Here is a 16,204-nt window from a genome sequence, read left to right on the forward strand (position 1 = left end):
TTGCCGTGGAAACCCTAGTTCAGTTTGGCCAACCACAAACCCCTTTCGTTACTCAGACAGTTTTTGCACACTTCTCCTTGATTTGTTATAACTTTTGGCAGTCTGTGGTACTCCAAATGTTTTTCCCAGTCTGACCGTTTAGTACAGGCCAAAATATGACAATAATTGACCAATTTCAGCAGCAATAGTCAGCAAAATATGCACTGTTTACATTCAGTGCTGCCAATATGGCCAACTGAAGACTCACTGTGAAAACACTTTATAGTACAGCAGCTTTATTTACAAGAATTAATCACATGTACAAAGTATATTAAAGTCCTGCATTAAATAATTTAACAGTTCTGATTACCACTGAATATAAACCATAATTTAAAAGTCAATAAATAAAACAAGCAAATAAAATAAACAGTGCACAATTACCTTGCGGAACCTGACCAGCTCATATATTTCTAATCACATCAATGTACTTCCCTCCGTATCTCTCCTAAACAGCCATGAAGGTGCAAGTATATGTAACATTACCTGAAGGTGCTCAGTACAGTAGCTAACAATAAAAGTAGTATGTTGTGTCTAAAAGCGCATTCAAATGCAAACATCTGACTTTATGGCATAAAATAATACATATGTTAAATATTTCAATGGGCTGTATGCATGTGGTTAACAGATGTTGCCAAACGTCCCTGTAGCCGCCAACTTCACACACGCAATGCAACGTTCAAAAGGAGAAAAGCACTTTCACCATATAAGAGGCTTTTGAGAAGCCGCTCAAACATTGCAGGTCAGCTGAGATCCACCTGACGAGGCCGAATCGTGTGTTTATCACGGTGCCAGCATAGAAGCGGCCATCTTGCACGCCACGGCGGAAATGAGAGCCGCGCCCCGACCGCTCCCCTCTTCTGATTGGATGAAGGTAATCTCGCAGTGAGGAGTCATTTCCCACACCAGCTTATGGAACCGCTCCTTGAAGCTGAAAGGGGAGCAGGAAAACACATTTTAATTGTGTTGATATCACACAGTGTTATATCCTTTACTCATCTGTCTGTTTCCTCTTAATTACCCCCCCTCACTTCTCTTGTTTGCCTTCCCATAATCCCTCTCTGTCTTCTTGTACTCACTGAGGGTGTAGTTTGTAGACAGAGCCATCGACTCCCACAGTGATCTTCAGTTGCTCTTGACAACGCCGTTCCCTCATTTGGTTGATGACGCCAGCGAGTCCGGCCCCGCACATGTGAGCGGCTCGAGTAGACACGCTCTCACAGACCAGACGCACAATGTCACAGTCCAGCTCCGATGGTAAGATTCCCAGTGAGCTTAGGATGTTGTAGATCTGCTTTCTGTCTCCCGTGTCACTGAAATTAATCAAATAAAAACAAAATGATCCACCGCAATGATGGATTCTAACTTCTGTTTAGACGCTCTCACCCATTCTGGTCTCCATAGAAATTTGAATTAAATTAACTAATACTTTTTAAATATCAGTGAATATACAAATGTGCCCAGGGTTAAGCTGTGCGTTAAGTGAAAAATAAAAACAGGCTATTGCAACTTTTTATCTCAGAATTCTGAGAAAAAAGTTAGAATTGCATGTTTATGACTTAATTTCTCAGAATTGCAACTATTCTTGCCAGAATTGTGAGTTTATTTCAAAGAATTGCGACTTTTTTGTCAGAATTGTGAGTTTATTTCTAAAAATTGTGACTTTTTTCTTGTCAGAATTGTGAATTTATTTCTAATTGTGACTTTTTTGTCAGAATATTGAGTTTATTTCTTAGAATTGTGACTTTTTTGTCAGAATTGAGAGTTTATTTCTAAGAATTGTGACTTTTTTGTCAGAATATTGAGTTTAATTCTTTGAATTGTGACTTTTTTGTCAGTATTACGAGTTTATTTCTGAGAACTGAGTTTATATCTCAAAATTCTGACTTTATTTCTCAGAATTGCAACTTTTTGTCAGAATTGTGAGTTTATTTCTAAGAATTGTGACTTTTTTGTCAGAATATTGAGTTTGATTCTTTGAATTGTGACTTTTTTTGTCAGAATTGCAAGTTTATTTCTGAGAACTGAGTTTATATCTCAAAATTCTGACTTTATTTCTCAGAATTGCAACTTTTTGTCAGAATTGTGAGTTTAATTCTTTGAATTGTGACTTTTTTGTCAGAATTGCGAGTTTATTTCTGAGAATTGAGTTTATATCTCAAACTTCAGACTTTATTTCTCAGAATTGCAACTTTTCTTGTCAGAATTGAGTTTATTTCTAAGAATTAAGTTTATCTCAAATTTTGACTTAATTTTTCAGTATTGCGAATTTTTAATCTTACAATTCTGAGAAAAAAGTAAAAATTGTGACTTCATTTCTCAGAATTGCAACTTTTTCGTCAGAATTGCGAGTTTATTTCTGAGAACTGAGTTTATATCTCAAAATTCTGACTTCTCAGAATTGCAACTTTTGTCAGAATTGTGAGTTTATTTCTAAGAATTGTGACTTTTTGTCAGAATATTGAGTTTAATTCTTTGAATTGTGACTTTTTTTGTCAGAATTGCAAGTTTATTTCTGAGAATTGAGTTTATATCTCAAAATTCTGACTTCTCAGAATTGCAACTTTTGTCAGAATTGTGAGTTTATTTCTAAGAATTGTGACTTTTTGTCAGAATATTGAGTTTAATTCTTTGAATTGTGACTTTTTTTGTCAGAATTGCAAGTTTATTTCTGAGAATTGAGTTTATATCTCAAAATTCTGACTTCTCAGAATTGCAACTTTTGTCAGAATTGTGAGTTTATTTCTAAGAATTGTGACTTTTTGTCAGAATATTGAGTTTAATTCTTTGAATTGTGACTTTTTTGTCAGAATTGCAAGTTTATTTCTGAGAATTGAGTTTATATCTCAAACTTCAGACTTTATTTCTCAGAATTGCAACTTTTCTTGTCAGAATTGAGTTTATTTCTAAGAATTAAGTTTATCACAAATTTTGACTTCAGTTTTCAGTATCGCAAATTTCTAATCTTACAATTCTGAGAAAAAAGTAAAAATTGTGACTTCATTTCTCAGAATTGCAACTTTTTCGTCAGAATTGCGAGTTTATTTCTGAGAACTGAGTTTATATCTCAAAATTCTGACTTCTCAGAATTACAACTTTTGTCAGAATTGTGAGTTTATTTCTAAGAATTGTGACTTTTTGTCAGAATATTGAGTTTAATTCTTTGAATTGTGACTTTTTTTGTCAGAATTGCGAGTTTATTTCTGAGAATTGAGTTTATATCTCAAAATTCTGACTTCTCAGAATTGCAACTTTTGTCAGAATTGTGAGTTTATTTCTAAGAATTGTGACTTTTTGTCAGAATATTGAGTTTAATTCTTTGAATTGTGACTTTTTTGTCAGAATTGCAAGTTTATTTCTGAGAATTGAGTTTATATCTCAAACTTCAGACTTCTCAGAATTGCAACTTTTGTCAGAATTGTGAGTTTATTTCTAAGAATTGTGACTTTTTGTCAGAATATTGAGTTTAATTCTTTGAATTGTGACTTTTTTGTCAGTATTACGAGTTTATTTCTGAGAATTGAGTTTATATCTCAAACTTCAGACTTTATTTCTCAGAATTGCAACTTTTCTTGTCAGAATTGAGTTTATTTCTAAGAATTAAGTTTATCACAAATTTTGACTTCAGTTTTCAGTATCGCAAATTTCTAATCTTACAATTCTGAGAAAAAAGTAAAAATTGTGACTTCATTTCTCAGAATTGCAACTTTTTCGTCAGAATTGCGAGTTTATTTCTGAGAACTGAGTTTATATCTCAAAATTCTGACTTCTCAGAATTACAACTTTTGTCAGAATTGTGAGTTTATTTCTAAGAATTGTGACTTTTTGTCAGAATATTGAGTTTAATTCTTTGAATTGTGACTTTTTTGTCAGAATTGCAAGTTTATTTCTGAGAACTGAGTTTATATCTCAAAATTCTGACTTTATTTCTCAGAATTGCAACTTTTTGTCAGAATTGTGAGTTTAATTCTTTGAATTGTGACTTTTTTGTCAGAATTGCGAGTTTATTTCTGAGAATTGAGTTTATATCTCAAACTTCAGACTTTATTTCTCAGAATTGCAACTTTTCTTGTCAGAATTGAGTTTATTTCTAAGAATTAAGTTTATCTCAAATTTTGACTTAATTTTTCAGTATTGCGAATTTTTAATCTTACAATTCTGAGAAAAAAGTAAAAATTGTGACTTCATTTCTCAGAATTGCAACTTTTTCGTCAGAATTGCGAGTTTATTTCTGAGAACTGAGTTTATATCTCAAAATTCTGACTTCTCAGAATTGCAACTTTTGTCAGAATTGTGAGTTTATTTCTAAGAATTGTGACTTTTTTGTCAGAATATTGAGTTTAATTCTTTGAATTGTGACTTTTTTAGTCAGAATTGCGAGTTTATTTCTGAGAACTGAGTTTATATCTCAAAATTCTGACTTTATTTCTCAGAATTGCAACTTTTTGTCAGAATTGTGAGTTTATTTCTAAGAATTGTGACTTTTTTGTCAGAATATTGAGTTTAATTCTTTGAATTGTGACTTTTTTGTCAGAATTGCAAGTTTATTTCTGAGAACTGAGTTTATATCTCAAAATTCTGACTTTATTTCTCAGAATTGCAACTTTTTGTCAGAATTGTGAGTTTAATTCTTTGAATTGTGACTTTTTTGTCAGAATTGCGAGTTTATTTCTGAGAATTGAGTTTATATCTCAAACTTCAGACTTTATTTCTCAGAATTGCAACTTTTCTTGTCAGAATTGAGTTTATTTCTAAGAATTAAGTTTATCTCAAATTTTGACTTAATTTTTCAGTATTGCGAATTTTTAATCTTACAATTCTGAGAAAAAAGTAAAAATTGTGACTTCATTTCTCAGAATTGCAACTTTTTCGTCAGAATTGCGAGTTTATTTCTGAGAACTGAGTTTATATCTCAAAATTCTGACTTCTCAGAATTGCAACTTTTGTCAGAATTGTGAGTTTATTTCTAAGAATTGTGACTTTTTGTCAGAATATTGAGTTTAATTCTTTGAATTGTGACTTTTTTCGTCAGAATTGCGAGTTTATTTCTGAGAACTGAGTTTATATCTCAAAATTCTGACTTCTCAGAATTGCAACTTTTGTCAGAATTGTGAGTTTATTTCTAAGAATTGTGACTTTTTGTCAGAATATTGAGTTTAATTCTTTGAATTGTGACTTTTTTTGTCAGAATTGCAAGTTTATTTCTGAGAATTGAGTTTATATCTCAAAATTCTGACTTCTCAGAATTGCAACTTTTGTCAGAATTGTGAGTTTATTTCTAAGAATTGTGACTTTTTGTCAGAATATTGAGTTTAATTCTTTGAATTGTGACTTTTTTGTCAGAATTGCAAGTTTATTTCTGAGAATTGAGTTTATATCTCAAACTTCAGACTTTATTTCTCAGAATTGCAACTTTTCTTGTCAGAATTGAGTTTATTTCTAAGAATTAAGTTTATCACAAATTTTGACTTCAGTTTTCAGTATCGCAAATTTCTAATCTTACAATTCTGAGAAAAAAGTAAAAATTGTGACTTCATTTCTCAGAATTGCAACTTTTTCGTCAGAATTGCGAGTTTATTTCTGAGAACTGAGTTTATATCTCAAAATTCTGACTTCTCAGAATTACAACTTTTGTCAGAATTGTGAGTTTATTTCTAAGAATTGTGACTTTTTGTCAGAATATTGAGTTTAATTCTTTGAATTGTGACTTTTTTTGTCAGAATTGCGAGTTTATTTCTGAGAATTGAGTTTATATCTCAAAATTCTGACTTCTCAGAATTGCAACTTTTGTCAGAATTGTGAGTTTATTTCTAAGAATTGTGACTTTTTGTCAGAATATTGAGTTTAATTCTTTGAATTGTAAGTTTATTTCTGAGAATTGAGTTTATATCTCAAACTTCAGACTTCTCAGAATTGCAACTTTTGTCAGAATTGTGAGTTTATTTCTAAGAATTGTGACTTTTTGTCAGAATATTGAGTTTAATTCTTTGAATTGTGACTTTTTTGTCAGAATTGCAAGTTTATTTCTGAGAATTGAGTTTATATCTCAAACTTCAGACTTCTCAGAATTGCAACTTTTGTCAGAATTGTGAGTTTATTTCTAAGAATTGTGACTTTTTGTCAGAATATTGAGTTTAATTCTTTGAATTGTGACTTTTTTGTCAGTATTACGAGTTTATTTCTGAGAATTGAGTTTATATCTCAAACTTCAGACTTTATTTCTCAGAATTGCAACTTTTCTTGTCAGAATTGAGTTTATTTCTAAGAATTAAGTTTATCACAAATTTTGACTTCAGTTTTCAGTATCGCAAATTTCTAATCTTACAATTCTGAGAAAAAAGTAAAAATTGTGACTTCATTTCTCAGAATTGCAACTTTTTCGTCAGAATTGCGAGTTTATTTCTGAGAACTGAGTTTATATCTCAAAATTCTGACTTCTCAGAATTGCAACTTTTGTCAGAATTGTGAGTTTATTTCTAAGAATTGTGACTTTTTGTCAGAATATTGAGTTTAATTCTTTGAATTGTGACTTTTTTTGTCAGAATTGCGAGTTTATTTCTGAGAATTGAGTTTATATCTCAAACTTCAGACTTTATTTCGAATTGCAACTTTTCTTGTCAGAATTGAGTTTATTTCAAAGAATTAAGTTTATCTCAAATTTTGACTTAATTTTTCAGTATTGCGAATTTTTAATCTTACAATTCTGAGAAAAAAAAAGTAAAAATTGTGACTTAATTTCTCAGAATTGCAACTTTTTTGTCAGTATTGCGAGTTTATTTCTGAGAATTGAGTTTATATCTCAAACTTCAGACTTTATTTCTCAGAATTGCAACTTTTCTTGTCAGAATTGAGTTTATTTCTAAGAATTAAGTTTATCTCAAATTTTGACTTAATTTTTCAGTATTGCGAATTTTTAATCTTACAATTCTGAGAAAAAAGTAAAAATTGTGACTTCATTTCTCAGAATTGCAACTTTTTCGTCAAAATTGCGAGTTTATTTCTGAGAACTGAGTTTATATCTCAAAATTCTGACTTCATGTTTTAGAATTGCAACTTTTCTTGTCAGAATTGCGAGTTTTTTTCCCCGGAATTGTACATTTATGTCTCACAATTCTCACTATGTAACTCGCAATTGCAAGTATATACATTACACAATTCCGATTTAATTTCTCAGAAGTGCGTTTTTTTTTTTTTAATCTTACAATTCTAAGAAAAACTCAAAATCGTGAGTTTGTCAATATTCTGAATTTATTGCTCAGAACTGACTATTTTTCAGAATTGCGAGTTTATTTCTTAGAATTGCAAGTTTTTATCTTTAAATTCTAAGAAAAAAAGTCAAAATTGTCAGTTTATATCTCACAATTGTGACTTTATTTCTCAGAACTGACTATCTCAGAATTGCGAGTTTATATCATACAATTCTAAGAAAGAAGTTAGAATTTTGTGCTTATATCTCACAATTCTGGTTTTATTTCTCAGAACTGTGACTTTTTTGTCAGAATTACAAGTTTATTTCTGAGAACTGAGTTTGTCTCACAATTCTGACTTTGTAACTTGCAACTGCGAGTTCATAACCATGCAATTCTGAATATTCATTTCTCAGAGTTGCGAATTTTATCTTACAAAGTTGAGGAAAAAGGTCAGAATTGTGAGTTTGTATCACACAACTCTGACTAAAAAAATTCAGAATTGTGAGATAAAAAGTCACAATTAAATTAGCCTGGAAATGTAAAGCATCTTTCCAGTGAGAGTCGGACGAAACTTCCGCTTTCAGGAAAAAGGCAGATATTCTGATTCTCTTAACCTTGCTGAGATAGTATTATCATCATTTTATCATCTTTGGCATTTCCCTTGTAAAAAATAATTATACTTTGGCATACTTCTAGTACTTATTATAGATTTAGATGAATATACTTAACTGTATGTTATTTGCAATTAAATGAAAATGTATTACTCCTTAAATTAATATCAAATAAGTGTATTTCTTTAAAACATGACAAAATATTAGAACGTTTTTTTAAATAATATTTTCTCTTGTTTTCAGTATAAACGTACTATTTTTATTTTTTTTTAAACTTGATATCTTTAAGTAATAAAAGTAATATTGCTCAATAAAAGTAATTTTGCTTTTCAAACAAATGTATCTTGATTTAAGTAACATTTTCTCTTTTTTAAAATCAGCAGTTCAGTCATACCTCTCAATTTGGGAGACGAAGCGAGTTTCAAAAGCTCCACGTGTTTTCAGCAGGTCTGAGGCGTCGCCGTTAAACAGCAGATTTTCATTCACCAGTTTTAGCAGCACAAGACGCACAAGCTCTCCCATATACTTTCCACCAATCAGCTTCTCGTACCTGCAGACATGAGAAAGGAATATGTAGAAATGAGATCTTTCAGATATTAGATGTTTTAAATATTACATCTCTTTTTTAACAGAAAGTAAAAGTCTAAAGATAATCATGAAATACAAATGGCCTGAAGTGACGTGGACAGAGGAGCGGCCCAGTGAGTATCTTCTAGCATACATTGTAAATACCCATTAAGCGAGCAGCTTCACTAATGATCTCCTTCTCTGGCCATTAATCCAGCCGTGTGTATTCCAGCACTGACGTGGCTGCCGTCAGTGTCTCCACATGTACAGAAAAACAACCCTCGTCGCCTGGACACCACGTAAGAGCTCCAGGTTGCCGTCTAACTAAGCTCTTCTTGAACTTAGAAGCAAGTGTGTAAGGACATCTGTGTTTTGGGTTCACACACTGAACAAACTGCTGATCATAAAGTGTCTACTCTAGTTATAGATAAAGATATTCTTCATGTATCTTCACATTTTAACATAGTTGTTTTATATATATGTGACATCATAACATACACTGACGTCTTATACAAATATCATGCTTTAAATATTGTACTTTTAATAGATGAGGAGTTCAAATAATGTCCCTGCAAATGTTTACAATCAAAATTATCTTTTTAGAGCAAGTATCATGTTCTGAAGTGTATCTTGTGATTCTATGTAAGCTATAAATCATATACACTACCAATCAAACGTTTTTGAACAGTAAGATTTTTAGTTAAAAAAAAAAATGTTTTCTGCTCACAAAGCCTGCCCTTTTTTACTATTTAAAAAAAGAAATGCTTTCTATTTGAATATATATTTAAAAAGGAATTTATTCCTGTGATCAAAGCTACATTTTCAGCATCATTACTCCAGTCTTCAGTGTCACATGATCCTTCAGAAAATCATTCTAATATGTTGATTTGCTGTTCAATAAACATTTATCATTATTATAAAACTTTGAATATTATTATTAATAATTAAAACTTTCTTTGATGAATAGAAAGATCCAAAGATCAGCATTTATCTGAAATAAAAATATTTTGTAACATTATACACTATACCATTCAAAAGCTTAGAGTCTTAAAGCTTAGTATTTTTAATTTATTTCATTTTTTGAGAAATAAATGACAGAAATTAATACTTTTATTTAGCAAGGATACTTTAAATTGACCAAAAGTGATGATAAATACATTTATAATCTTACAAAAGATTTCTATTTCAGATGCTGTTCTTCTTTCTATATCAATAATAAATGATAATAATAATAATAATAATATTAAATGTTTCTTGAGCAGAAAATCAGAATATTAGGACTGGTGTAATGATGCTAAAAATTCAGGTTTGAAATCACAGGAACAAATTACATTTTAAAATATATTCCAATAGAAAGCAGTTATTTTAAATAGGAAAACTATTTCAAAATTTCACTGTTTTTGCTGTACTTCAGATCAAATAAATGCAGGCTTAGTGAGCAGAAGAGATTTCTTTAAAAAATCTCACTGTTCAAAAACTTTTGACTGGAATTGTATTTAAATTTTTAAGAAGTATTTATTTTTAATTTTAGCTCGTAACTTTGCTTTATTTGTAATTTTTTAATTAATTTATTTTTAAATTGTTTTTGTTTCCAAGTTTAAACATGAATTTGATTCCAGGGTTATTAAAGTGGTCTCAGGCTTATTTGTTTAAAATTTCCAGGTCACTTACAGCTGATGTCCAGGGTTTAGTGACGTCTCGTCGATAACGCGATCATACTCCAGTCGGAAATCCTCCAGCTCACCGTTGTCCCCAAACGCTCCCCACTCTGTGTTCACACACATCCTCCCCTCCTCTCCCTCCACCAGCTCCACCTTACGCATCTCCTCCATATAACACGCATTACAGCCAGTACCTGAGAAACCAGGAGAAAATGAAAGAGAGACAACAAAAACATTACACTAAAAGCTTCAGGCATAAAGCTTTATTGCCATGCTGTTTTTCCTGAATGCTTGTTCAAATATTCCATCATCCTGTTATAAAGTTTATGTTCGAGCTCTAATTATATTTGCGTGGGTCTAAGTGTGCGCAGTCACTGTCTTACCTACAATCATGCCGACTTCACAGCTGCGGTCTTCATAGTAGCAAGAGATCATGGTGGCTACTGTGTCGTTCACCATGGCAACTACATCCATTTCAAAGTCCTAAACAAAGAAATATTTAATCACTTTTATAGGATAGGTGTTCTAACCTTTCATTATAAGCTTTTAAGGTGTCTAATGTTCTGTTTTCCTTCCAAACCTTCCATGACAAGTTAGATTCAAGAACAGAATTTGTGCTGGAAATTTTTAGTATGCATACTAACCCCTCTTCTTTTAATGGCATCTCTCAGTAGACCCACAACATTATTGCCCTCAGCACCAGAGGCCTTAAAGCCTTTAGTCCAGTTAAGTAGAATGCCCTGTAATAAATTAAACATAAAACAGTATGTCTGTTTACCTAAAACTTAAAAATGAGTTTAAAAATCTTAAAAGGCTCATGTTTATTTGCATACAGACACTGACCTTGTCCAAATCCTCATGGCGGACTGGAAAAGAGAAGGTGAATCCCAGTGGAAGCTTCTTATGTTTCAGATTATGTTTGTCCAGGAAGTCAGATATGCAGCCGGCGATGTAGTCAAACAACTTTATGTAGAGAAAAGGAGCTACAATAAGATTAAATGTCAGAATTTATGTATGTACACAGTGTTTGGCCTTGATATCTCACCATTTCAGCTGTGCCAGTCATGGCGTCTTCAGGGATGGAGTACATGTGATGCTTCGTCTCCACCTTCCAGCCTCGCTCTTCATCCTCACCCACTTTCACCAGCATCACTCGAAAGTTTGTTCCTCCAAGATCCAGCGCCAAGAAATCACCCACCTCTGAGATGAGTCACACGAATTAGCATCAGCAATGAGTCAAAGAAATCCACAGCAGATTCCAGGAAAGAAAGCCCATTAGGACTTTTTGTGAAGGTCTCATGCTGTTATTTACTTAATTAAGCCTTGTAAAGGTAATTCAGCTTATTGTTTCTCAACACATTATATGTTAAAAATGTATTCCTGAAAACACATTACAAAGACTGTCAACTATGTAGTACTGAATTGTGGAGTTTTAGTAAACAGTTTTTCACCATTTTTGTGTTCAGGATTTTTTTTTGGCTGGGCTTAAAGGGGGGGTCCAGTGCTGTTTTGATGCATGATAAGTTATTTACACTGTTAAAGGGTTGAATACTCATGCTAAACATGGCCAAAGTTTCAAAAAAACTATTCAGACATAAGAGTATTTCTGTGCGAAATACACGCTTCCGGGTTTCTTACAAATTTCGGGTGGAACTCCTTGTATGGGCATTTCTACCGAAAGAGCGCGCCTGCGCACACATCGACCACCAGAGAGAGCAAGACCACGAGCTTTGGCTGCACTGTGCACTCACCCGGGAAGAATGTCTCTAAAGATGTGTGGTTTTGTTTGTAAAGCAAAGATAACCTTGCTCAGCTTCCCGATGAACCCAGTGTTACGTGAACAGTGCATGAGGCAGTTTCTTTTTCCAGGGCAGAAACGAAGTTTTGCAAGTGTGTTGACAAACGTTTTATAAACAAAGCCCAGCTCGACGCTGGATTTGCGCATCGTTTGATACTGAAAGATGGAGCGGTCCCAGCTATAAAAGATCCCGGTCATAATTCAGAACTGCAGATGGTAAGTGAAATGGCATCAAATGCCTGTGTTTTGTTGGCAATCGGTGCGCTAGTTCTCGTCAATCTTTAGCTCCGCCCACAGCGCGCCTCAAGGAGCTCGGGTGTTTTCGGAGAGAATCGAGCTTCAAAGGTTTTTATTTGTTTCTGCAACATTGAGTAATGTATCTCGGACATATCTCACGAATCCTTTCTTAAACAAAGTGTAAATAGTAGATTAAATGTGCAGTGTTGAGAGCTTTGTTGATTATAATGGAACTTTATGCGCGACGAAGTGACAGCTTTTAATGATTTTTAAGGGAGTTTGTAAATAAGATATTGGTTTAATACAACAGTTAAATAAACAAGAAGCTAATATAAGGTGACTTACATTGTCTGACTATAACACAATTGTCTGGTTTTGCTCTATTTCGTCGTCAAAAATGGTCTGAAACAAGTCACAACTGAGCCGCTGCACATCTTCTTTCAAACACAGCGTTGTTTCGTTTATGAACGAAAGTGCATTTTTAAACGAATCTAGTCAATGATTCCATTTCCCATTCATAAAAAGTCACTTGCTTCATTCCTCAATGGATCAGCCGTGTGAACGAATCAAATGAATTATATGATTCAGTAATTAAATCAGTGACTGCCGCCACCTACTGGCAGGTTTAGTTTCATTTTTAAAGTATTTTTTCAATTATTTAAATCATTTAATATTTCTGTATTCAAAATTTTATATTTAAAACATTAGTCTCAACATGAATTTGATTTACGCCACCTCTGAGCCTCATTAAACATGAAAATACACCTATATAAGCCACTTTTGTGTTCTTCTGTGCCACCTCTGTAGTACAAATTAATTTTGTTAATACTTATTGATTGCAGTAATAGCACGCAGCACAACGTGACCAACTGCATGCACAGGGAGCGTTCCTCGTTGGAAGTTACCTAGCTGGGAACTAATTTCAGGCGCTGCGTGATATTACTGTGCCTGCTTCGGCCATGTTACGGCAGCAAACTCCCTTGACTATTACGCTGGAATGGGAGTGTAGTTCCTAATCTTATCGGCCTAGAAAATTGCAGCTTTACATTTTCCGCCGGTCTTAGTACACGATATAACTGCAGAAGAGTCAAGTTTTAAATGGGACAAATACCGAAACTCATTGGTTATTTTTGAACGTGATGCTATTGGTCTAATAGGATTCAATGATCTAAGCTAAGCTATGCTAAAAGTGATATCGCCAGAACAGGAGAACGACTGAATGGATTTCAAAATGGTAAAACTCAACTTATTAACTCGAGGGGAGTTGGAGAATGAGCCTATTTCCAAAAAAAGTGGAATGTTCCTTTAAGGAGTCAAATATCACCTTGTAATATGAAGGCACATTTTTGATCAGATTTTTTTTATTAATTAATAAAAATTTTGACTGCTCCTAATTTTTTTTTAAGTTGGAAAAAGAAAATTAAGAGAGCCCTGGGTTATACAGTATTTGACAGTTAAGAAAGACACAGTTTTCCCGTGAGTGGGCGTGGCTTCAGCATAGCCAACAGTGTTTGCAAACAGCGAGGATGTTTTTGTGGGCGGAGCCTATCTGATTACAAAAAAAATGTTTTTTCAACTAGCAGTCTTTGGAGCCATGGAATAATAGATTAAAATAGGTAAATTTGAGTTTATTTTTTTTAAACTCTTAATTTATTCTTGAAATTCTGAGAATAAATCTCACAGTTCTGATTAGAAAAAAAACAACTTGCTATTCTCTTTTCCCCTCGGCTTTTTTCCCCTGAGAATTGACAAACTCCCTATTGTTGAGTTAAATCGAGTCATAAAGTATGAACTAGGAGATATAAACTTGCATTTGCAAGAAAAAAGTCAGAATTGTCAGATAAAATAAATAAATGTCATGTAAAATGTTAACAGTAATAGGTTTAAAATAACATTATGTCATGCATTCCGATTCTGGCATCAAAAGGCAATTTTTTTTTTGTTTTTTGTTTTTTTCTCGTATTCCATGGATTTTACTGTTTCACTCCACTTTTTACCAGGGTTTTTCTGCCAAGTGACATAACTGTGACATCTACTAAAAATTGGTCTATAGTGTTTATTTTTTCAAGATTTTGATAGGCTAACTTATTTTATTTAGTTGGTGTTTTTATTATTCAAATTTGGCTGGGTGGTTAATACCACTTTTGTCTGTGTTGTAACAAACTCAGAACAGAATCTGTGCAAAAGTTTTCATTTTCATTTTAAAATACAACTTTTAAACAATAAAGGATAAAATGCAGCATATAAATTATACGTAACCTACCCAAAACATGTGAAACACAGATTTTTATGTAAATATCTGACTACCCTTTAAACATTTCTTAAAGGTTAAACCAGGATGAGGATCAGAGCTGAAGTCTTACCAGAGCCTTCAGGTGTGGAGCGGACATAAGTAGGCAGCATTTTGACACTGGCTTCATCATGTGTCTCCACTCGCAGTCCTCTCTCCATCTCTCTACGCATTCTCCTCATCACTTCCTCTAGATCTTCTTTTCTCAGCAGAAACTCAGACAGAATTTGGTCCACCTTTAGAGTATCCCAGAAAGAGAAAGATTCAAATAATTCAATAGTTTCAGTCATAATTTGATATTAACACTCACAGGAGTGACAATGAATCGCAAAATAGCCCAAAACATAGATACAACTACTTTCATAGCTTTTGCTCTTACCAGGAGAATTCTCTCCAATACTGACTCATAGTCACTGGGCATCCTCTGCTTATGAGCTGAAGTAAGGCACGGCATCTTTGCAAGTCTTTCCAAACAAGTGTATGATGAGCGTTGATTTGCTAAAGTTTGAATGTGTGTGAGGTGCATGGAGATGCTCAGCTGTTTTTATGCTCCAGTGAAGGAGGAGGGGAGGTGTGGTCATAAAGATCATTACCCTCTGTGTACACACACACACACACACACACACACACACACACACACACACACCTACATTTAATCTCACCTATCACCTTGGAAACCTAACTGTCAAGGCCACTCAACGTGGTCACGCGCTTCACATGTAACATGACCTTTGCCTCCATGGGAAATTCACAATGAGATTGACACAATTAATTTGATGTCTATAATATAAATTAATACTGTATGTATGAAACAACAGTGAAAAGGTATATTTATAAACACAAGCATCATTCTGATGCAATACAGAGCAAAAAATGGCATTTGACATTATACTGTGATGCACCTAAGTTGGCATGTGGGTTTCTTTAGATGTCTGTTTGCCACTAAATGTTTGATTGATATTGTATTATTTCATACTGAATTGTCTTATGTAATTTACTTTCAAGAAAACTAGGATTTAGGTGAAATTTAGAAATAGCTACTGAACTTAAACCCTTGCTAAATATAGGTTGCTTAGTTTACATGGGGCAAACATTTTTCCAAAAATAGGTCTGCAGGAATGTGATGTGAGGGAAAGTCCAAATATCAAAAGTTTATTGCACTCTGAAGAGTTGCCTAAGTGGTCAGGCAGAGTTATGTTTAGGTTTGTTAAAAAATCAGATAAACGTGAAAACACAAAGAGTATGAATTGCTCTAGTATCATAAAAATAATATAAAAAATGATTTGAACCTCACTAGCAAGTTCTAAAAGTAGATGGGAGTTCAAGGAAGAGAAAGACAGAAATAATTGAAGCTTTAATATCAAGTGTATAAGGTTTAGAAACTTGATCTGTGCAGCCCTGGTGCAACGTGGTAAAATGCTGATAACATGAAAACTGTTGGGTTTGATTTTGTGCAGTATATGGCTCATATTTATGGCAACACTTTAGTTTAGAGACAAGATTTACTATGATTAACATGCATATTACCAGGACATTGTCTGTTTATTAGTATTCATGAAGCACATATCAATGCTTTATTCCTGACCATATTAGATCTCATAACCCTACCCATGCCTAAACTTAACAATGACCTTGAGCAGCAAATTAGGAATTTATTGAGGCAAAAATCGTAGTTTATAATTAGTTATAGTGAGAATTGGTCTCCAAACTAAAGTGTGACCAAATTTTCTATTTGCAGGTTTGACTAGGACCTAGACAAATCCTTATACTACATCAGTTAGGTTATAGAGAATTATGTGCTTTCACCTCAGTTT

General features: G+C 33.1%; 1 protein-coding gene across 1 annotated transcript; it reads right to left on the reverse strand.

Moving 5' to 3' along the window:
* Window positions 1–258: 258 nt before the first annotated feature.
* Window positions 259–14,920, reverse strand: LOC141287631 (hexokinase-4-like). Its single transcript, XM_073819786.1, has 10 exons — window positions 14,770–14,920; window positions 14,464–14,626; window positions 11,111–11,265; window positions 10,909–11,028; window positions 10,710–10,805; window positions 10,449–10,548; window positions 10,076–10,259; window positions 8,232–8,387; window positions 1,116–1,349; window positions 259–967 (listed from the first exon to the last, which is right to left on the reverse strand). Exons 1-10 carry the CDS (start codon window positions 14,914–14,916, stop codon window positions 820–822), a joined length of 1,503 nt encoding a protein of 500 aa, XP_073675887.1. The 5' UTR covers window positions 14,917–14,920; the 3' UTR covers window positions 259–819.
* Window positions 14,921–16,204: the final 1,284 nt, after the last annotated feature.

This window comes from Garra rufa, chromosome 15, assembly GCF_049309525.1.
Source record: "Garra rufa chromosome 15, GarRuf1.0, whole genome shotgun sequence".
Lineage (NCBI taxonomy): Eukaryota > Metazoa > Chordata > Actinopteri > Cypriniformes > Cyprinidae > Garra > Garra rufa.

What these genes read in the sequence shown, in the direction of transcription:
- LOC141287631 (XM_073819786.1), bottom strand. Translation starts at nt 14,916, where the DNA reads ATGCACCTCACACACATTCAAACTTTAGCAAATCAACGCTCATCATAC. An exon ending in CTCCACACCTGAAGGCTCTG is followed by an intron (nt 11,266 to 14,463) that starts GTAAGACTTCAG and finishes GACTCATCTCAG; the next exon opens with AGGTGGGTGATTTCTTGGCG. An exon ending in TTCGTCTCCCAAATTGAGAG is followed by an intron (nt 1,350 to 8,231) that starts GTATGACTGAAC and finishes GATTAATTTCAG; the next exon opens with TGACACGGGAGACAGAAAGC.